Source organism: Oryx dammah, unplaced genomic scaffold, assembly GCF_014754425.2.
Source record: "Oryx dammah isolate SB20612 unplaced genomic scaffold, SCBI_Odam_1.1 HiC_scaffold_25, whole genome shotgun sequence".
Classification (NCBI taxonomy): domain Eukaryota; kingdom Metazoa; phylum Chordata; class Mammalia; order Artiodactyla; family Bovidae; genus Oryx; species Oryx dammah.
Genome location: NW_024070209.1, coordinates 12,277,026 through 12,299,243, shown reverse-complemented (window position 1 = coordinate 12,299,243; position 22,218 = coordinate 12,277,026). Strand labels below are relative to the sequence as shown.

Below are 22,218 nucleotides of genomic sequence, written 5' to 3'. Positions count from 1 at the left end.
TACTGCCTTCCACTGGCACATTTCCTGGTGGAAGCTGGGGATGTCTGTTGCTGCTTCTTGCTGACCCTGGAGGCCTCAGTCTGAGAGAGCCCTTGGGTGGGGCCTGTGCTGTTCAGGCCAGGTGACCCCCGTTCTGGCACAGGACACCCTCTGCTTCTGTGTGGCTCTGCGAACATCCCTGCTATGCTGAGACTCTGCTTCAGCTTAAGGAAACAGGGGATCACCTTGCTCTCCCCTCCCCAGGGTGGAGGTTAGGGCTTGGGGAGTACAGATCCAGGGTGGGGAAGCAGAGCCAGGGTGAAGCAGCCTACCGGTGGCACTGCCCAGGAGATGCTGGTGATGCCCCTCTGGGTGGCCGGGCTCTGTGACCCAGGTTGTAAGAGGCCCTGTCTGGGCTGAGGTTGGGTCTGACTGACTGTATCAAAAAGAAACACTGCAGCCACAAAACGGCCTTTTTCAGGCCAGCTCAGTGGGGACTTTTACTCCCCAGGCTCCGAGGAAGGGCCTGGGCACAGACAGGGTCTGGGACTGGCCTGAGCACTGTGAGGCTTGGCACTTGCCAGGGTTGGGCCCCTCGGTGCCTGGTATAGCTCCATGGGCCACGGCTTTGCTACTCACTGCCCTCCCTCCCTCCCCACCCCCAGCCCCTTGTTTTAGGGACTGCCCTGGATGTTCCTTGCCTGGCACTGGACAATGTGCCTTTTGCAGGGTCATCTCTAGGCTCTATGACAGTCACAGAGTGTGAGAATGGGCAAAGAGGACATGGTTTCAGTCATTAAGTGGTCTTGGGGAGCCCTGTAGCTTGTGAGCTCTTCACTGTCCAGCCCTCAGCGTGCCTGAGAAGGAATCTGTGCCTGACTCTGTTTAAGGCCTTTGGCAAACTGATTTGGTCCCAGAATCAATGCGTTCCTGCAACACCCATGAAACAGCCCTGAGAAGTGCCTCGTGGGGTGTGAGACTGGAAATCAGGAGAACTGAGTTCTGCTCTCCTATTTGTCGTGTGGCTGTGAACATCCATGTCCTGACTCATGTAAACAAGCTGGACTCTGCAGCACTCTGGTTGCCAAGACACCTGGCCCAGCCACATGGCCAGGACTCAGCTCCCAGTCACTCCATCCCACATCAGGCTTCTGGGGCCAGTGACCATCCAAGTACACCTCCCACTCCCCGGGGGACCTGCTGCTCCCAGGACACAGACACTGTGTGCCTTCACATGGGGAGGGGCGGGGTATGGCCTTTCAGGACCAACTCTGAGGAGAAGACCTTCCTCCCTGAGAAGTAGGTGGGACTGGGTGTCGACGAAGGGACTGTAGGTGGCCAGGAGGACCCTTTCAGGGAGCTGAGAAAGCAGAGGCCAGAGAGCCAAACGAGGGTGAGTCTTCACGGTTTATTATGGAAGCCTATAAAAGAGCCACATTGAGTATTTCCAAAATCACAAAACGCACAACATTTTTTTACTATGCAACATGGAATATTATATACAGAGTAAAACCACATGACAGCAAAAACACTCACACGGCACCAGGTTCAGATCAAAACACAACACACAAGTGCTTCTTTTCAATATTAAAACAACTGTGATAAAAACATATTAATATTTTGAACCATGTTTACAATAGAGGAAACAATTCATATTTTACTAAATAACAAATATTTAACAGCAAAAACTTTATACTAAATATCTATTTTGAATTATAACAAAAATAGTACTTATAATAGTTTATAAAGACAGACACAAAATTATAACATTTATGAAAAAACAAGTTTTGTGTATAAAATTAGAGCGATCTGGGCAGAGTCAAGATGATGCCCAGAACACAAATGCCAGCGCCCAACATTGAAAGTGCTTCAATCTGCAAGCCCATGGCGTGAAGAGCTTTGTGGGGTTCTGTCTCTTTAATGTCAAGTAGGAATGGTAAGTGAGAACACATCACCCATCTAATGCTACTACTATAAAACCTACAACAAGCACACAGACACGGATGGATGTAAAGAGGAGATGGATGAGTCTCGACATTGAAACCCTCCTGTCAGCCAGTCAAGAGCTTTCTTCAGTTCTCTTCTTAACCCCTTTGAGACCCAGTGGGGTAAGTAATCCTTCTTCCCTCCCTCACAGGGATCCTGTCTTGCCTTCTCTGCCCCTCCCAGGCTGGTGGCCGAAACTGAAGGCCACTGAAGCTTCTCACAGCCCTCCAGCTCCCTGCCCCTTGCCAGGTCCAGGCCTGGCGGGCTTCCTGATGAATCTGCACTTACTGCAATCCTAGATAGCAGTCAAAAAACAATTGGTTCAGGGTAAGATGGGTCAGCATAGAGGTGCATGGACCTTTCAGAGACTGGACTTTTTGTAGGGGACAAATTCTGGTGCATTGTGCAGCTGTTTCACAAGCTTTGATGAGTCCTTAACATGTTTTTTTGTGGGGGGGGGGTTGCCTGTTTTTCAGAATGGTGTGGCGGGAAATTGAGAATATTACTCTTTTTTAATGTCAAGTTTTGTCAATAATGTCTGTGCTGCCCTGGCTTCTTAAATGATGAAAAGGTAGAAGCCGAATGAAATACTTGAGAACGTCCGTGGGCACAAACCACTCCCGTAAAGCCCAGCACAGGGTAGGTGTGAGCGGGGGCAGGAGTGGAGGGCTGCCACCTGCCCCCTGGACGCCACGGGGAAGCCACTGGGTCACTGCTGCGGAGAGCCCACTGAGGGCACTGGTGTCCCGCATTATTCTGTGTGTTTTTTATTTTCTCCTAAAGAGGATTCATTGCTTTTATAACATCAAACACCAACAGAGAAACATGAAAAGCAGAGAAAATTTTGGAAACAGACAAAATCACTGAGAGACTCACCAGAGGCCCAAAACCATCCCGGGAGGCATCCCTCATTGCCAACACTCAAAATGCCAGTGGCAGGAGCTATTCCTCCTCCATCCCCTGACCGCTCATTTTCAACCAAATCACTTGACAAGTCGCACGTACCCTCCTCCTCAGCTCTTGCTGCAGCGCTCCCCACAGCCACCTCAAGCCACCACGGCTGAGGGAGGGCTGCCTTCTGCTCTCACCTCCCCTGGCTTTCATCTGGTCCCCACACCCCTGAGCTGGGCTAAGCAGACAGTGGCATAGAGGTGGGAAGGGACTTCAAGGACACCTTTCTAAGGGCAAAGGGCAAAGGGAGAGGGTCAAGGGAGGGATGACGGAGGCCCTGGCTCCCCGTCAGAAGAACCCGTATCCTTCTCCATACTTACCAGCCAGAGCGGGGGGCACCACGGTGGACAGTGACCATGTGGGAGGCGGCAGCGGCCTCCTAGGCCCCTGTGCTCGAGGTTTCCGACAGAGCGGGCAGGGAGGCAGTGCACCATTTCCCCATCTCCCCCCAGGACAAAGGCAGACCCACTGGATTTCACCCCGGGAGTGAGGCTCCGAGGTTGAACCCACAGAAGGTCTGATGCCTGGGGGAGCTGCTTGACCCTCGGCCGGCGGGGGCAGGGGCTGGGGGCTGGGTCACTTGCAGAAGTCCTGCCTGGGACAGCTGGGATGGAAGCCAGGGGACGGTGGAATTCTTGTTCCAGTCCCAGTAACACCAATAGTCGGTTATATCAGTGAATAAATACGGGGGATGGGGTGCAGGGGTCAGCCCATGGGCAGAGGGCCTTGGGCGTGGGTGTACAGGGAGCAGGGTGGGCTCTGAGCCGCCTGGTAGAAAGGTGGGGGTGTCAGTGCGCGTGCCCAGGGCCACCAGGGAGGATGCTGGGAGAACAGGCCTGGGGCTCCTTTGCCCCAAGGTCAGAGAGAGAAAAAGTAGCAGCAATAGGTAATTTCAAACGTCCCAAATGGCAAGGGGTGGGCCTCCAGGCTGGTGACAACCCATCCCCGCTCTGCCAAGGGTGACTGGTGTTCTATTACCCACGATGCTGTTCCCCACGGGCACGGGTGGCCAACACCGGGAGGGGCATTCGCCTGTCTGAGCCGGGGCGGGGGGTGGTGCTGAAGAGAGGCCCAAAGGGGGCACCTCTTTTTCTCCCTCCCCATGTCAACCACCTGACCTCAAACTAAAAAGGCCAAAAGAAAAGGGAGGGGAGAGACCAGTTTAGAATGTCACAAGCAAGGGCCGCAGCACAGCGGACGGTTAACACTGTGAGGGGCATGCGGGCCCGTGGCGGGGCCGGGGCCGGGGGACTAAGCTGCTGGGAGCCAGAGAGACTGGAGAGGGGAAGGGGGAGGGCCCAACCCCGGAGGCTGGGCCCCTTTTGATTTGGGGCAGGTTTGCCAGGCAGAGGAACAGGGGAGAGCAAGGCCTGGGGGGCCCTCCCCCTCCCCCGGGCGCCAGCCCCACCGGCACACAGGTTACTACCCTCCCATCGCTCCCACCCCGAGGCCTGGAGCCTTAGACCGTGGCGCTCAGCATGGCCTCGGTCTCTGGCAGGATCTTGTTCTGGTTGGAGTCCAGGCCAAAGAACTTGACGCTGAGGCCGTCCACAGGGTGCAGGACGGGGACTAAGGTGATGCGGGGGAAGGTCCGGGTGGCCAGCTCGAAGCGGCTGGTGCTGGCCAGCTCCACCGCTAGCACCTTCAGGAACAGCTTGGCCAGGTGCTTGCCTAGGCAGGTCCGGACACCGCCGCCGAAAGGGAGGTAATGGAAGCGGCCGTCCTTGTCCTCGCTCCGTGCCTGGCCGAAGCGGTCGGGGTCGAAGACGTTCACATCCTTGAACACAGGCGCCGTGTCGTGTGTGTCCCGGATGCTGTACATGACACTCCAGCCTTTGGGGATCTGAAAACCCTGGAGGCAGGTAGGGGAAGGGACGGGGAGGGGTGGTGAGAACCAGAGGGGGTCTCAGAGGACCCAGGACCTTCTGCCTGCCAGCCCCCGCCCAGATGTTCCCACTGTGGTCCCGGGGGCCTGGCCAGGCTCTCCTTTGGGCATGTCAGTCCACCTATTTATAGATGTTTCCAGGCAGCTTCACAGGACACCCAGGGGGGCTGCATCTGACCCAGCATTTGGGGCAAGGACCCTCCCACTAGCCTGAAAGCTTCCTGAAAGACAGCAGCATCATCTCCCCCCTGAGACTGAGACTGAGGTACCCCAGGGGGAGCTGATCTTTCCCATCGGCCCCGCCCCACTGCCCATGGGAGTCTCACATCGAGCTCGAAGGTTTGCAGCACGGTGCGGTAGCCGCCGGAGACCGGTGTGAACAGGCGCATGACCTCCTTGATGACGCAGTCCAGGTAGTGCAGCCCACTGAGCGTGTCGAGGCGCAGCGTGCCCTCGCAGGGGCAGCCGCCACTGTGCAAGAGGCCCTTGGCCCGCAGCTCCTCCCGCAGCTTCTCCAGCACGGCCGGATGCTTCAGCAGCTGCATGATAAGCGAGGTGCTGGCGCTGGCAGTGGTGGCGTAGGCAGCAAAGATGAGCTCCAGGGTCCCGTCCTGCAGCAGCGGAGAGGAGGCGCCGCTTGTGACCTGGGTTCAGCCTGGCGGCAGCCCCTCCCCACCCACATCCCCCCCAACCCTGGGGCCATCTATTTGAGCCCTGGTGCTTCCTCTGAGCCTCACATTGCTGGGGCATGTCAGCCACGGCGGACATAGGTCCAGTCCCCTGACTGGGCAGAGGTACTAGCCTGAAAGTCCCCTGGGGCATGGCTGCTTCCCCCTCACTACTGGATTCCAGGGCTGGCCATCAGCCCTCATCAGTGCAGTGAGCTCACAGGAAAAAGAGCAAATCCCAAGGAGCGGGCACTGTTCGGGCCAGCAGAGTGTGGTTCAGGGTCTCCAGCTGGGCCTCCAGACTGGCAGCCCCAGCTTTTCCTTCCTCAGGAGAAGGAGGGAGGTGGTAGATGGTCAGGAGAGCTGAGGGGCTAAGGAGGCAGGAAGACCTGGGATGGGACCTGCAGTGAGAAGGCTGAGGCGAGGTGGCCCCCCGATGACTTAGAGCCCTTCCAGGGCCCTCTGGGGAGCAATGGTGCCCCATGAAAAGGCCTCCCCAAGCCGTCTCATTCCAAGCCCTGCATTTTACAAATATGGATGCTGAGCCCAGAGAGCGGAGTGAACGAGTATGTCCCTTACATGCTGGGGCACTACCTACAAGTCACAAAACTTCTTATGAAATGGGGAAGTCTTCTGAGCTCCTTTCTGGCTCATCAGAGATTTAAAAACAAAAAACAAAAAAAAAGGGAAGCAGAGACAGGGATGGAGCAGTCGGCAGTTCATTGTCCACGGGCACCTGGGAAGCATGTGGGCAGCAGAGTTTAAGTGAGGATGAACATCCACCTCAAGAAAGGGTAGGCAGGAAGACTTTCTTGGAGCCCAGAGAGGACAGTCCCGGGGCTGGCAGCCCAGCTGGATTTGGCCCGTGCCAGGCAGGCTGTGCCTCCAACTTGAAAAGGTTGCTCCTTCCCAAGGGCTGAGGCTTGCTCTCCAGCAAGTGGCTTCTCCTTCTGGGCCTCATTTTCCTAGGTGAGCTCCTAAGGCTACTGTGACCATGAAAGGCACTGCAATAGTGAATACTGGACGGGGGGAGGGTTGGGGGTGAGGAGCAGATGAGGGGATCGACAATGCCCCTGATGCCACATCTGTTCAGGATTTCTAGGATCCAATTGCCAGCATCTTTTCCAAAATGGTAGAGGGAATTGTGGTGGGATGGAGAGCCTGGACCCCAGCTGCTGTGGGGACCAGTTCATCACCAGGACTGTGTGCACAGCAAGTCATGGGGAGGGAAGGGATGGCCCCACCCATAAGGGTGGATATGCAGTCCTGGGGTGGAGTTCGCGCACTTGCGCTTCCCAGGGCCCGGGGTGGGGGAGGGGCCCACCTTCAGCTCCTGCATGGTCATCTCCTTCCCGTGCTCCTTGCTGCTCTCGATGAGGATGTCCAGCGCGTCTGCGTAGTCCTTGCCCTGCGTGCACTGCAGCTTCTCCCGGATTGCCTTTTCTAGGCCCTTCTGTAGGGTCTGTCTTGCCTGAATGCCCTGAGGCAGGGAGGAGGTCGTCTGGTTACCCAAGGGGAAGGGCAGGGTCACCAAGGGCCTCCTCCCAAGTTCTGGCAAGGTGTAGTGGGGAATCTTCTGAGAATTTCCCATCTAAGCAGCAGAGACCCCAAGTGAAGGGTCCACCGTGCCCTCCCACTGAAACCCCTCTCTGCCAATGGGACCAGTGACCATCTTAGCGGTCAGCTGCCCCTCCCTGAGGGGAGCTCATGGATGCCCATCTCTTCTCTGCCCAGGCCCTGCGTGCTCACCCGCCGGTAGCCACTAAAGGGCAAGTCGACGGGCAGGGAGAAGACGTTCTCCACAAACTGCTGGTAGACCTCGAAGAGGTGCCCCAGGTCCTCCTCGGGGATGCTGAAGCCCAGCAGCACGCGGATGGCCATACGGAAGGTGAGCTTCTGAGCCTCCTGGTACACGTTGATGGCTTCGGGGTGGCTGCTCCAGGCACGCAGCGTGTCCTGGATCACCAGCTGGATCTTGGGCAGGTAGCTCTCCAGGGCCTCGTGGCTGAAGATCTTAGAGAAGACCTGCAGGGGAGTGAACTGGTCAGACGGACTCAGGCCTGCCCAGCCAAAGTGCAGTCCCCATGACTGCGATCAGGGAAACTCCAGGTCCTTGCCCTGACTGGCCTCAGGCCTTCCCGTCTCCAGTCACAGTCCCTCTGCTGGCTCCTCTGCTCTGAGCCCCCCCTCCCACTGCCCATGTCTTGAAGGGAAGGCGGGGGAAGGACGGGATTAAAACAGTTCACAGAGTTGGGGGATTCAACATCACTCACAGGGTGACCTGAGCTGTCATTCCTTACTAAAGCCCCAGAAAAGCATGTGCTCCAAACAATGGCAAAGCCCGGAGACCCGGCAGTCCAGCTGCCAACAGGTCTGTAGGCCATGTGGCCATGCCAGCATGAGGGGCGACACAAGAGGGAGCTGGGCAGGGCTGGGGGGGAGGCTGCCCCTCCACTGCGGGGGCCATTCCCAAATGCCTAGGCCACAGCACAGATGTGCCCAGCAGGAACAGCACACAGGTGAGTGGACTGGACAAGGAAGAGGTGGGAAGCAGGAGGTGGGTCTTTTATTCCACTGATGGGAGAACAAGAGAGTCTAAGGCTAGACTGCAAGCAGAACTTCCTGAGACCCAAGGTTGCTCTCACTCCGTGCGAAACACCTATTGGGTGGAGATCCTAGGGTGTCTGTTACTGTGCCATCCAGAAGTCTTCACTGTGACCAGGTCTGGAGGCAGGGGAATGGAGGTAAGGCTTTTCACCTCAAAAGATGAGAAAGCCAAACAGAAGGTCTTTTAATTCCTTGCATCTTCCCAGTTCATTTTAAGTAGCCAGTGAGTCTCTGCTTCCACCTCCCTTGCTTTCTGTCCTCGCAATTCCTGAGCAAAGAAGTCCTTAGTCCCCCTGCCCCTCCTCACCCAGATGCCCCTGTGCACGGTTTCACGTTGCTGCCCAAGGTGTAAAGGAGAGGGTAAGATGTGAGTTTATTTACTGGTGGCCTGTGGGTCTCACTGGCAACCAACAACCTCTAGCCCCAACCCCTGGAGACAGAAAGAAGGGGTGCCCCCACCAATGCGGAGGGAAAGGTCATCAGGAAAGGCAGAGAGGGGAGGGGCAGAGCAGAGGAAGGAGACAAATATCCCTCTAGCCACCCCCAATCAGCCCCACGCAAACCACACACACGCGCCCGCCCTCCCCTCCTGCCCCCAAACACAACCACCGCACAAACTGTAAATGTGAGAATTTCCCCTGCAGTCAGCTCAAGAAGGAAAAGGTAACATTTTCCTGGCCTCGGCCCTGCATGGCTAATGGGAGGGCTGGTTTGCAGAAATAACAGTGCTGGCCCTTCAGTGGCCCAGCCAGACGCTCACAATAGCACTTTCATTCCGAAATTCCCGGTGGGCAGAGGGAGGGAGGGAGGGAAGGAGGCCGCTGAGGGGCAGAAAAACCAGCACTGTTTGGGGCTGCTCCTGCTACTAAGGGACGGCTGAAATGTAGAAGGATGAGGGGAGGCGGCAGGGGCAGCCCAGGCCTGGCCAGGTCACTCACACCTTGCTCAGCTGTGGGGGACCGGGGAATTTCCAGGGCCACCTCCCTCCAGCATGCTCTCTGCCTCAGCACCCGCCTCCAACCCTGGTGTTCTTAGGATTCCAGGTTCCACTCCTGGTCCAAGAGTTTTATGGGTAGGAGCAGGGCACTGCCCCAGAACTCAGCACCAGCTGACTAGGGGCCCTTATAAAATAGCAAAGAGCCCACAGAAAGTGGTCCATGGAAGCCGAGCAGGCTCCTGAGGGACACAGGATATGTGGCTGCCAGGCCTCCGTGAGGAGGCTGGAGGTAGGGCAGGCAGGGACGGTGGGGGCACCATGCCTGGCCAGAGCCAGCCAGTCCAGAGCAGAGTCAAGGGCACTACCCTGAAGGAAAGGGAGCAGAGGCTGGCCAGGGGCCCCTGCACACAGAAGATCTAGGCACAAAAGTGGGCATGTGGAGGGGGAGGGGGAAGCAAGCAGAGGCCCACACTGACGAGGATCAGCCAAAGTCAAAGCCAGCGAGGCTCCTAAGACGCAGTGGTGGTGGTGGTTTAGTCGCTAACTCGTGTCCGACTCTTGCGATCCCGTGGACTGTAGCCTGACAGGCTCCTCTGTCCATGCAGTGGGTGGTAGAAGAAGGCAGGCCTGGCACCTGGAAACCTGAGTTTTAATCCCAGATCATCCACCAACTCACCGTAATACCATGGCCAAATCACCTCCCGGCCTCACAGTTTCCTCATCTGTAAACTGGTGAGGCTGAACCAGGTGACCTCTAAGGTTCCTTTCAACGTACAAATCACATAAACACCAATATCCACGTGTCCCTAAGTAGACACTATCCCTTCAAAGCCCAGAATCTGGTATAATCACATGATATAATTGCCTGCTGGGCCTCTACTCACACACTCTGTATGGGCGACAGTGACTCAGGAGGGGTCACTCCATGGCTACCAAATGGGGAGCTCTGAGGGACCCCACTGCACCCAGAGGAGTGGCCAGGCAGGACCCAGGGACAAGCCCTGCCCTGTCCCAAAGGTTACATTCCCTGCGCCCTCTAGTGATGGCTGGCTGAATTGCTCCTACTCAAGCCTTGGGAGCCATGGACAACAGGAAGGACCCAAGGGGACCTGGGACTGAGCAGAGCGATTCCAGAGCAGGGGGTCCACACCTGACGTCCAAGTGGGAAGGGGCCCTGAGCAAGGCCAGAAGCTGAAATGACCCCAAGATGCCTGAATCTGCAGTCTCTTTGAGGTGGGGCTTCTGAAAGAATTGCAGCCCCAACCAGGGCCCTTATCTTGACCCATCCAGGAGTCTAACTGGATGCTCTGGGATCCCTTTCCTCCTGGCAGTCCCATGATTCTCCTTAGAGGCCCCCTGAGGGGGAAAAACTACCCAAACTAGAAGCTAAGCAAAGGCAGGTTGCGGGCACTCCAAGCTCAAGGGGCTTTGCTTATGGTCATTAAGACCACGCTCTTGCCTCCTGCTCAGCTGTTCCACAGGCATCGGGGCCTCCCAGGCGCCGGGAAACTCCAGGGCCTCATCCCTGGGACCGTGCCCAGGGTTAACAACGCGGGCGCTTCCCAAAGCTGGGGCAGCCCAGAAACCACCGCCCACCACAAAGCCCAGGAGGAGGCGGAGGTGCTGGCCAGGGCAGAGGAAGGCCGGGGCTCATGGGGGCGGGTAGGGTCAGCACTCGGGCACTGGGGAAGGCGCCGGCGGAGCAGCTCTGGGTGAGGAGGGGAAGGGTGTCCCGTGGCCCCAGAGCCCAGGGCCTGACCGCAGTCGCAGCAGGAGCCAGGACTGCTTTGTTTCCCTCTGGGGCTTCCCTGGGAATTCCCACAAGTGAGCCAAGAATGCTGGACAAAGGTCACCAGGAACCAGCCCGGCTCTGCAGAGCCCGGCAGAGAGAGCAGCAGGTAGGGAACGCCCCATCGGGTCGGTGCTGGGAGGGCAGGGCGCGGGAGACCTGGGAACTTCAGGGAAGCCGAGCAGGATAGGCTCCGGCCTTGAAGGATGATGTCCTTGGAAACCCTCCCCCCACCTCTCCCGGCTTTCCCAGCAATGCAGTTGGCTCAAGAACCCCCATCCCTGGTTCTTCCTCTCCCTGGAATAAAAGTGGATTCCACAGCGGGGGCTGGGGTAGTCACCAGGGAGCTTGTCAAGGCTCAGATTCCCTGTGACTGTTTCTGCAAATGTCTCCCTCACACCCCGAGGCCCCCCTCCCCATGTCTCACCCAGGGAAGGGGAGTAGCTCACCGGGCCCCCAGAGCCCTGTGCTGACCCACTCAGCCAGATAACTGCCCCTTCACAACTGGATGGATGCAGAGAAAGATGGGCAGCCTCAGAAGCTGGAAGAGCCGGAGAGGGAACCCACTCCCCGGGCCAGTGACTCAGACTGGGAGGAATGGAAGCGGCTGCCCGGGAGGGTGGGGGCCCGGGCAGGCCACCCCGCCAAGCCACCGGAGCCGCAGCCTGTGAGTGGAAAGAATAACAGAGGGCGGGCAGCCGCCGAGGCAGCTGTCCGCACAGCACAGGGGTGACGCCAAGGTGTGTACTTTATACTCAAGGAAGGGGGAGAACAGGAGAGGACGTCACCCCTTGGCTGCCTGGCATTTCCACTGGACCTCCACTTCACCCTGGCTGCCTCCTGAGTCAGGCCCCACTCAGACCCTCTGATGAGGAGGTGCTGGCCAGACATACCCCCCACCCCCGCCCTGCCCAGCCTGTGCATGCCCCTTCTGGGACCTCAGCACCTGTGGGAACAGAGTTTCTGTCCCCTGTTTGAGTCCAGCTCTGACTGTCTCCCCTAATTCTTCCACACACAACAAAAGCACCCAGTGGGGTGAGGGGAGGGCAGCACTTGGTACATTCGTACTGAGCCACAGACTCTGACAAGGTCTTCCCAGACCCTTCTAACCCTCCTCCAGCCAGAGACAAACCCCCTTGGAAAACTGAGGCCCAAAGCAGGAAGAGCCTCCCAAGGTCACAGTCCCAGGCATGACTGGCCACACTCACCAGGGTCCCTGAATACCTGGCCTCCCACCACTCCAAACCCACTGAGCCAGCCTCTACCAGTCCTGGGGACTCCAATGTATCTATGAGCCTGGGGGACACTCCTCAAGGGCCCAAGTTTATTCTAAGGGTAAGGCCAGCTGTTTTGGCTACTCTGGTTTACTCTCAAACTTTGTCAACCCCTCCAACCTCTGCCCTTCAGCCTGGGGCACCTGGAACAGATGTAGCAACCGGCATAGAGGGCTCAGGGCCGGAGCAGACCCCGGCCAAGCCTCCCTGCTGCCAGCCAAGGCCACAACTGCCTCCCAAGGCTGGGAGAGTGAGCACATACCTCAGCATCACAGTCTTGGATCCATCCCTCCCTGGGAGGAGGACGCAGGAGGGAGAGGGAAGGGAGAGGACAGCCCCCACACCACTTGCCCCTGCCCAACAAGGGTACACAGAGGGAGGAGACCACTCCCAGGCACCCTGGCAGCCAGCCCATGGGCACCCTCCCCCGCTGACCTTCAGAGACATCCGCTCCTGTCAACCGCCCCCTCAGAAGCCCCTGATGCTACAGTAACTTTTGGTGAAGGACCTCCACAGGCCGAACAAAGGCTCTGAGCCTATGCCGGAGGTGGGGGATGCGGGGGCAGCTCCCAGGAGTGGGGCTGCCTGGCCATTCACTGTCTTCCCATTCAACCCAGGTAGAAACTTCTGCCCTGAGCCAAACCTGATGGACATGACTTTGGAGCCAGAGGCTGTGCATTGGTTCAAAGGCCACCTGGAGCCGGTCTGAGCTGGCCTCCCGCAGGATCCCGCAACCGTGGGCCCTCTTGGCTCTGCCCTCCTGCCGAATCACCTCCTGGTCTCTCTATCCTGACACAAATCCCAGCATACACAGGATTTCTGAAAGAAGTACAATGAGCCTGACCCTGAGCTCCATCCCCACCCAGGGGGCTGAAAGGCTGTCTGTGAGGAGCCATAGGTGGGTGCAGAGATTCTTAATTCCTACCCCAAAAACCTGAGAAGCTGTTCCCCTATCTCAGTCATGGACACAGAAGTCCCTGAGCCAGGAAGCAGAGTAGGAGGGGCAAGAAGACCACTCCTAAGGTCTCTCTAGTCCAGAGTTCCAAAGCTAAGTTCATCCCTGGGATGCACTCTGATGCAGAGAACTCCAAGTTCTCTGGCAGAATCTCAGGGCCACTGCCTGAAATGCCCTGAAGATGCTGGCTCTTCGGTGTAAAGAAGCCAGGCCCTAGCTCCAAAGAAAAAGAGGAAATGTCTGATCTTGGTGGGTGGGGTTTGGCACCAGATGCTTCCAGGACGACCCATGACAACTCCCTGTCCCCCTCCTCTGTGTCTCTGGTAACCCTCCCCCGATCTTCTCTACTTCTCTCCATGCACCCTTCCAGGGCACCCCAGCCTCTCTGAATACATAGAGAGAAGCAGTCCCTCCCCTCAAAATCAGAGACTCCCCAGGCCCCAGGTAGGGGAGGCCTAACAGAGGAGGGGGACGGAATCTGAGGTGGTGGCTATGACGACACTGGCCTGGAGTCCAGAGAGGACTCTGTTAGACTGGGTGAGGTGTTCTCCCTGGCAACCCTACCCCTCTGGGCCCTAGACCACCAGGGCAGCCTGGACAAACACCTGGACTTCAGCAATGACTGTGAGGAACCCCTTCCCAGCACATCTGGTCAGACCTCCCAGAGAAGGGGTGGGGTACCTGCCCCAGTGGAAACAGTGACGCTCCTAGTTCCCCACCAGCAGGGCCTCACTACACCTGGGCCCCACTTCCTGCGGGTACATGCTTACCCTCAGCAGGCCAGGGTCCCTGCTTGCAGTGCGGGCTGGATAAGGCAGCAGGAGTGCCACAGGGCAGCCCTAACCCTGGCCAAAGTGGGTCTACCAGGCACTGGGTCCAGCAAACAGGCCATTCTCTCCAGGACCCCATATGTGTGCCCCTGAGTATTCTCTTCTCATCCCTCCAGCCAGATTCTACTCTTCAAGGGCAAGGACCTTGCCTTTATGTTTGTATTCCTACCTTCTATGTTTGTTTCTAGCCCAAGCCCTGCTATTTAACTCCGTAAACTTAAGCTGATTGAACACCAATTAACGATGTGGGGGAGAAGGACCTTTTCATCTTTTAACATAAGACACACCCATGCCACATAACAAGGCCACCACCAGTACACGCAGAGTGTCCCCAAGTCTCTGTCAGGATGAACTGGTCTGTGGCTGCTCCCGACCCCCAGGGAGCTAGAGGGCAAGGGTGCCAAGAAGAGGCACTATCCATGCCTCCTCGGTGATCCAGCTTTCTAGCCTCTCTCAGGACCCACCACCTCACCCTGTCCCTCAGGCTTCCTTTCCTGAGTATTCCTCCAGCAGCATTCATTGGGTCCCCCCTCCCCTACCCTCCCTCCAAATGGACCACAGAAAGCCTAACCCTCGGGGACTTTCCAGGAGCGCCCTGCCCCACCTGAAGGCCTACAGCCAAGTCAGGCAGAGGGTGAATGCAACCGCAAGGCCAGAGCCTCCCCGCAAACCTCCCACACCCCCAGGGGCTCACACTCAGGTCCCGATCACGCTTTCTTCCTCCCAGCACCGCGCCACCCCCCCACCCCGCCTCCATCTCCACCCTCAGCTTCTGGCAGCCCCAGGTGGGCAGGGCTGAGTAGGCTGTCCTTGATGGCTTAGAAACGCTCTTCCCAGAGACGCCAGTTTTGCAGGCCCTGCCCTGCCTTTTCTTCCTTCCCGACCTGTTTCCCGACCTCTGGGAGTTAGTGATGGACAGGGAAGCCTGGACTGCATGCAGTCCATGGGGTCGCAAAGAGTCGGACACGACTGAGGGACTGAACTGAACTGAACTGAACTGAACTGACCTGTTTCAAGTCCCTCAACCTCTCTAAGCCTCAGGGTCCTCTTCTGTGAGCGGCGGACAAAAAATGGCTTTCTAAGTCACATTCTTTGGAGCTGGGTTTCTGAGTCTCAGGCTCTCTCCTAACTCTTTAAAACAAACTTTTGGTGGAGTTACACCAAAAGAAAAAAGTGTTTGGCAGCCCCCTCCTCGCCACTCCCGAGAACCCTCCCCATCTGCCCCCGGGCTCTGTTAGCTGCTTCCGGCTCCAGTGAAGCAGCTGGAGAGACTACTTCAGAAGCCCCTTTCCCAACCCCTGAAAGGCGTGCTTTTCAAGGGCGAGGGCGGGGGCGGGGGTGAGGGTGGGTATGTGCAGACCAGTCCCCTCTGATTTTTCCTCCTTTTGTCTGTTACGAAGTACTCTTCGCGGGCCGTTCGCAATACATCGAATTCTACGGGATGAATTCCTCCGTTCGCACACAGACTTCCGGCGGAGGGGGCTGCCCACCGTGGCCCTCTCCTGTCTCCCGGGCTCTGCCACTTTTCCCGGAGATCACACGCTGCCTCTCCCTTTCCTCTAGGTTTCAAACCTGGTGAGTCCTCTGACCCAATGGAAAAAATGAAGGGAGGGGAGGTCGTGCAGCGCCGCCTCCCCCCGTCGCGGCCGCTTTAAGCCTGCGGGCCGGCGCCCCGCCCGCCGGCGGCTCAGCTTTCGGGTTACTGCAGTTCAAACAGCACGTGCCGCCCGCGCTCGGAGCCGCGGCGGCGGCGCAGCCCTGGGAGGGGGCGGGGGAGGCTTGCTCCGTGCGCGCTGGCTCGCCTCCTCCTCGCCTCTTCCAGGCGCTCGGGAAATCCACAGGATAAACACCCACTTTCTCTTCCTCTTTATGGGAGGAGGGTAGGTGCGCTTTGATCCCTCGCCGCCCCCTCGGCTGTTATCCCACCCCTTGTACTTCCCCCTCGGCCCAGATCCGAGCGCGGTGGCCCAAATTTCACCTCGCCCCTCCCAAGCAAGGCCCAGCAACAGCTGCCACAAGGTGCCCCCAGCCGCCCGCGCCTGCTTGCGGTGCCCTTAAAGCAACCTGCAGCAGGGGAGGCTAGGTGTGATTTTAGAATGAGCCGTTTCTAGTCCTCGGGATTCCAAGAGGCGATAAGGAGGAGCGCTGGCCACCGTCCGCCCTCTCTTTTTGTCCAGGTTTGTGGAACACGGCGAGGACAGGCTTTGGACGCCCCTATCGCCGCATGTTCAAGTTGTCCAAACCAACTCCCAATGACACTCCCTTTGGGCCTGGTAGCGCGCACGGTGCGGTGGGTCATCAAAAGGGCAGACCCGAAAGAGGCCTGTGCAGGCCCTGGATCTGGGGTCGCAGCTGTCTAGGCTGGGAGCTTCGGGATTCTTCTGCGTGGTGTGCAAATACGGGCGCGGATTCTGGTGGGGACGTCCCCGGGGCGCCAAGAACTCCTCACTCCGAGGGGCGTGCACGCGAGAAGAGGATCAGAGCACGGTTGCGAGGCTCTTACCTTGCGCTTGTTCCGGTGGATGTCGCCGATGGAGTTGGACACCGTGTTGGGGCCCAGCAGCATGCGTGTGCTTCGTGGCCACTCGGTGCTCACGAGGTGGTGCTCGCCCATGAGGATCTTGCGCACATTCTCCGCGCCGGTCACACGGATTAGCGGCCGCCCGAGCAAGTGCGTCTTGAACACGTTGCCATACTTCTCCCTCCGCGACGACTGGAAGCCAGAACCCTGCAGGGGCCACGCAAGAACTTTCTCAGTGCCCACAGAGCCAGATGGGACGTCCAGGAGGCCCAGCCTCGAGGGCCCTCGGGGGAGGGGCGGAGGACCTCACCTCGGGCACCAGTTCCCTACCCTGCCGTATCCCACTCACACACATACGCACGCACGCACGTAGGTTTTATTTTTCATAGCATGCACGAGAACTGGGAAGTGGGGCCTAGAGGATAATAAATAATGCAAGGGGGCGAGAGGCCCAGGGCACCCCGCGGGAAGTTTTTTTAGTAATGACTTGCGGGAGGGAAAAGGTATTACGGACCGCGAGACCCTAAACTAGAGCCTCCGCCTCCCCCCTCCCTCGCCTCGCGCTCGGGAGACTCTCGGAATAAATATTTCCAGGCTCGCGGCCACGGGCTGGCGAGACCCCGCGGGGTGGCCGCAGGCCAAAGATTATTTATAGCGGCGAGCGGTCGGTGCCCCGAGGCAATCACTACAGATGGGGGTTGGGGTTTCTTCCGTTCGCGGGTGTGGGCCTCGAAGGGATCGGGAGGCCCTCTGAGAGCTCCGCAGGGTAGAGTCACGGGCCCGGAGCCGCGATTTTCCGAACGCAATTTGCCCCGAAATAACTGAGCAGGACTTTCGTCGCCGCCTTGGAGTTTGGAACGCGAGCGCAGAGGAAGGCGCTTCCCGCGGGGCGGGGCGGGGCGGGGCGGGGCTGGGCGGCCGTCACAGGTAACCGGATCCCCGGCGGCGGCGCGAGCGGAGCAGAGCCAGGCCCCGGCTCAGGCCGGGCGCTCGGAGGAGCTGGCGGTGCTGGCCCCACGAGGGTACCGGAAACCGAGGGGACCTCCGAGGGGCGGGGGCAGGGGCGTCCCGCTCACCTTTGACGTCGTTGCTCGCCACCCAACCCCGCATTAACCCTTCTCCGGCCGCGGCTGCAACCCGGTGAAGGGGGAGGGGCGCCACCTGTCAGGCTGTCCCGCCTGCCCGCCAGCAGACGTGCGGATGCGGGCTCCAGACCTGCGGGGTCATGCACCCCCCGAAGGGACCCTCGGCTTCCTCTTTTCCCCGGTTGGTCCCCCTCCTCACTTTCCTTTCTTCGGCGGAAAAGTATTCGCCAGTTAGATGTGTACACACCCCAGCCCCGCCGAAAAGTGACTCTGCAGAACCCGGAGCCCTAATCACTTTTCCACATGTGCCTCCGGCCCGGGCGCGCGACAGGGAGCGAGCCCGGAGCGCCCGCGCCTCGAGGTTGGCGGGTGGGGGAGAACTCCCGCCACTCTGCGGCACTTCTAGGCGGCGTCTACCCCTTTAAGAGAAATCAAGGCGAGGGTGGAGGTGCGACCAAAGTGGGGTGAGGAGCGGGGCTCCCTCGCTCTGCCAGAGGTACCGGTCTCTCTCACTCCGTCTGACTCTCCTTCGCTCCTCTCCTGCGTTTCCTCTGTTTTTCTTTTCTTTCGACACAAAAGTTGGGTTGTGAATTTTCCGAAGTCGCCGCCGCCTTTCTCCCGCCGCACCACCCCCCCCGCCTCTGATCTGCCTAACTATAATTAAAGTGCGTTTTTTGTGGTATTAATAAAGGGTTATTTGTCCGCCGTTTCCACGGTCTTCACAAAGAGGACTTTCATAGGGGCGGCCGCTCGGGCCACGAGTCCAATTTATACAAAAATGTTGTATTTTTAGCCCTGGGCTCTGTTTAGATGGCGCACGGTGGAAACGGAGAGCCCTTGGAGGTCCCCCAGTAAAATCTGATAAATGACTCCGAAAAAATAAAGCTGGGATTCAGAGGGATCCCATTAACCCCTTCACTGCTCCTCTACAACGCATCTCTCATTACCCGCCCGCCGGGAGGGTCAAGGGCCCCCCGGGGGCGGACGGATGGGGAGGCGTAGGTCTGCTTCCCCCTCCCCATCTTACGTGCGAGTTGGACGCGGAGCCCCGGAGGCCCTTGTGGGATTCGGAGAAAAGGTCAGGGGGACGTTGGTGGCCGGGGGAGGGGGGTGTAAAGAAAGGGGGGGCCAGACCGCGAATTCGGCAGATTGGCTATAACAAGGCAGGGGCCGACGCCCCTGTGAATTATTTTATTTCCTAAATTCTCGGCCAAAAGCCTAGACCACCGCTGCAGTTAACCCTTTAAGTGTGTTGGCACGGGAGAGGCTCTAGGGATTTCTTCACGGCGGTGGGGGAGGGGTATGTAGGTCTCACTGGTTGAGATGAACCCTCCTTGCTGCACGAACCTCAAAGAGATGAGTCTGATTCCGGGACTTGGGAGGACCACTGGGGAGAGGAACCTCCCGCCCCAGCTCTGCTGTCAATTGGCTCCGGGCGGGGCGGGGCTGCGCTGGGTGTCTGTGTGCACGCGCGGATTGCACGCGTCTGTTAATTTCAAGCCAAGCTTTCGCACTTCTAAACTCACAGGTCTCTGCCTTCACCTCCCGCCTCAGCTTTCCTGGGCCTGGACTGTCTGTTTCAGAACAGCCATCCTTCTAATTCTCATCAGCATCTGCCAGACAAACCCGCGTGCACACGCGCACGCAACACACCTCCCGCAGTTAACCCATAGGACCCCCATCCTAAAGAAAAACCTACTGTTTAACACATTGCAAAACCGATTGTCTAGCGCTTGAGGAGGTTAATTCCAGATTAATTTCCCCATTACCTACCTGGGTCTGGTCCCCGACAGGCCCACCCCCATTATCGCCGGCAGTGTGGTTTGTGCGGCGTCTAACAACAAACACAAACGCTCTCTATGGATCTCACACACCTCTCCCAAGTTCCTCTCCGCTGCTAAACTGTCCCCACCCAGTAAGTAAATAGACCCTTTTCTCCGAAAGTAGAGAAACCTCGGGTCTCAGGCTTCTCATTTTCCTTGGGTTACCTCCTTCTTCTCCCACCACAAAACACACACACTTTCTCAAACCGTGGACCACGGCAGTAGTACCTGGCGTGGCCAGTACGGGACGCGGCGGGAACAGAGCGGCAATCCCGGCTGCCACTGGCCCACTCTTTCCCTGACTCGGTTTTCGGGTCCCAGGTACACCGACAAAGACCGGGAAGTCGACAGCCAGTGGGACGGGAACGCGAAGGAGAGGCGAAAGCGGCTCAAGACGGGACGCCCCCTCCAACTCGCGCGGCTCGGGAAGCCCCCAGGACACTAGACGCACCCCTGCTGAGTCGCCCGCGGCTGGAAATAGTCGGTCTTGGGAGCCCTCTGGGATCCAGGGACCTCTCTTACCACCCCCTTGAACCTGCGCACCCGGCGCCAGCGGGCTCAGAACCACGCCGCAGGCGGGCCGGGGAAGCCCGGGCGGCTCGGGCGGAGAGGAGGGAAGGGGCGGGGCGGGGACTGGTGCCTTCAGGCTCCCGGCGCCCCCTGGCCGGCCCGCGGCTCCGTCCGCCCGGTGCTCGCCGTTAGCGGAACCTGGAGAGCAACGGAGTGAGTGCGCCCTTACCTGTAGCAGCCAGTGGCCGGTCTCTCCGATGAGCGGGAAGCCCATGGAGCCCTTAGGGATGGGCAGCTTGCAGCTCTTGTCGCGGGTGGCAGCCCAGCGCAGCTGCCACAGCTGCTGCGACACGGCCAGCAGCAGCGTCACCGACACCAGGCACGCGGCGAGGGTGGCCAGCGCCGACACCAGCTCCAAGCCTTCAAAGAGCATGTTGGCGGCCGCTCGGGGGATTGGCTGTGCGGGCCTCGGCGGGGGAGGGGAGGGCCAGACGAGCAGGGACGCGAGCGGCGGGGGAGGGGAGGCTTCGGCCGGGGGTCCGGGCACCTCCAGCCGAAACAGAGAAGGAGCAAGGGGCCGAGGGAAGGGAAGTGGAGGTTGTGAGGGGAGAGCAGGGGGGGGTGGGGTGGGAAATCGCCTAAAAGAAGAGAGAGAGGAGACACGAGGCGACTCGGAGTGTAACTTTGTTTGCTTGTTTGTTTGTTTGTTCCCTTATAGCGGGCTTAAGGGTTGCTCGAGGGGTGGCGAGACGACGTCGTGAATCAAGCTGATGGGTTGGCTCTCCCCGCAACCATCACACTCGGAAAACTTGGGGAAAACTTTGTCCAGCGGGAGTCTCTCTCGTAAGCCCCTTCCCCTGTTTGGGAAAAAAAGAACGGGGACAGAGAACTAGCGGAGAGAAAGTGCGATGGATTTGTCAAAAGTTTCCCCCTCAAATTCCAAGGTTTTTAAAAAAGGAAAAATCCTGAATCCCCAAATTCCAACGAACCCAGAAACTTTGGGTGCAAGGGGGAAGGCTCCCCGGCTGAGGCGAGTGGAGAGGCCGAGCTCAGCGCCTCTGGGCTGCCCGGGGCGGCGCGCCGGAGCCCCGGAGCCGCCGCTGCACCCCCGAGGCGGGCGCGGCAGGCGAGGCGGCGAGGCGGACGCGGGTGCGGAGCCGGCGGCCCGCGGCCCGGACGGGACGCAGCCGGCGACAGAGCCCCGGGCGGGCGCTGGGGCGGCGGCGGCTGCGGCGGCGGCGGCGGCGGCGGGCGGGAGGGGTGGGGGGGGGGGTTGGGGGAGGAGGTGAAAACCCGAGCTGGGCTATTGTATCAATTAAGAAAAGGCAGTCCGTCCCGGGACGCGGTCTCTCGGCTCTGGAGTTGCTGCTGGGGAAAGAAAGGGGGAAAAAGAAAGGAAGGCAAAGGAATGAAAGAGGGGAAAAGCCGGAGGCAGGGTTTCAGGGCTGATGGTTTTAAAAGCTTCCCTCAATGTGAATTTGTGCCTCTGAGAGCCAGGCGATGCTTGTGTTTATATAGAGGCGGGAGGCTGCGCCGTGGGCGCTCCGCCAGGGCCCCCCCCCCCCCGCCCCCCCCCCCCCCCCCCCCCCCCCCCCCCCCCCCCCCGCCGCGCTCTCGAAGCCGGAGGCGTGGTGAGAGGCCGGCGGCCGGAGCGTGTGAGCGCCCGCCGGCCTCCTGCCCCGCCCGGCCGCCCGCAGCCCGCCGCCCGCCGCGGACCCACTTGTAGCCGCCGCAGGATCAAACTCAGTTCACCTCTCGCCTCCTCTTCCTTCTCGCCGGCGTCTCGCTGAGCCCGGCACCTACAGACGGACGAGATGAGACGCACACACACACGCGCACGCACACACACACACACACACACACACACACACACACACACACACACGGTGAGCGCTCGCATGGTGCCCGCTTGGCTGCTTGGCTACTTCGCTCCCTCTTTCCCCCATCCCGGGCCCCCGGCCCCCTTCTCGCGCCCCAGGCAGTCCCGCGGGGGCTGTCGCCCCAGCAGCTGAGGTCTCGGGCGGACCGCTTCTCGACTGAGGGGCGCCAAAAGCCCCTGAACCTGTGCTTAGGATCTGCAGCTCCTATCCCGCGGGACCCCGCCGGCTCCCGTCTCCCGGAACCCCTCAGTCCTCTCATCTGTCACTCCCAATTCCTTCTAGCGGGGAGTTCCCATCTTGGATCCCGACCTCCTCAGACCTTGGAGGCCAAGGTCCCTTCCCCCGCTTCTGTACGCCTCTTACCCTACAGGACCCGATGTGCCCCTCTCCCCGTCCGCGTCCCGGGCAGCTGACGGTGCAGCCTTCCCCTCGGACACCTCGAGACTCCCTCACTTTGTAGTCCCCTCCGCCCCCTCCTCGCCCCGCAGCGTCGGAGGAACCCCGATGCTGGTCTGGTGAATGTCCCGCGAAGAGGACC

The 22,218-nt window shown here is 59.3% G+C and overlaps 1 protein-coding gene across 1 annotated transcript; it reads right to left on the bottom strand.

The window, feature by feature from the left end:
• Positions 1–1,368: 1,368 nt before the first annotated feature.
• Positions 1,369–20,902, bottom strand: LOC120851283 (cytochrome P450 26B1). Its single transcript, XM_040223939.1, has 6 exons — positions 20,030–20,902; positions 16,365–16,589; positions 7,219–7,494; positions 6,794–6,949; positions 5,128–5,412; positions 1,369–4,768 (listed from the first exon to the last, which is right to left on the bottom strand). Exons 1-6 carry the CDS (start codon positions 20,231–20,233, stop codon positions 4,376–4,378), a joined length of 1,539 nt encoding a protein of 512 aa, XP_040079873.1. The 5' UTR covers positions 20,234–20,902; the 3' UTR covers positions 1,369–4,375.
• Positions 20,903–22,218: the final 1,316 nt, after the last annotated feature.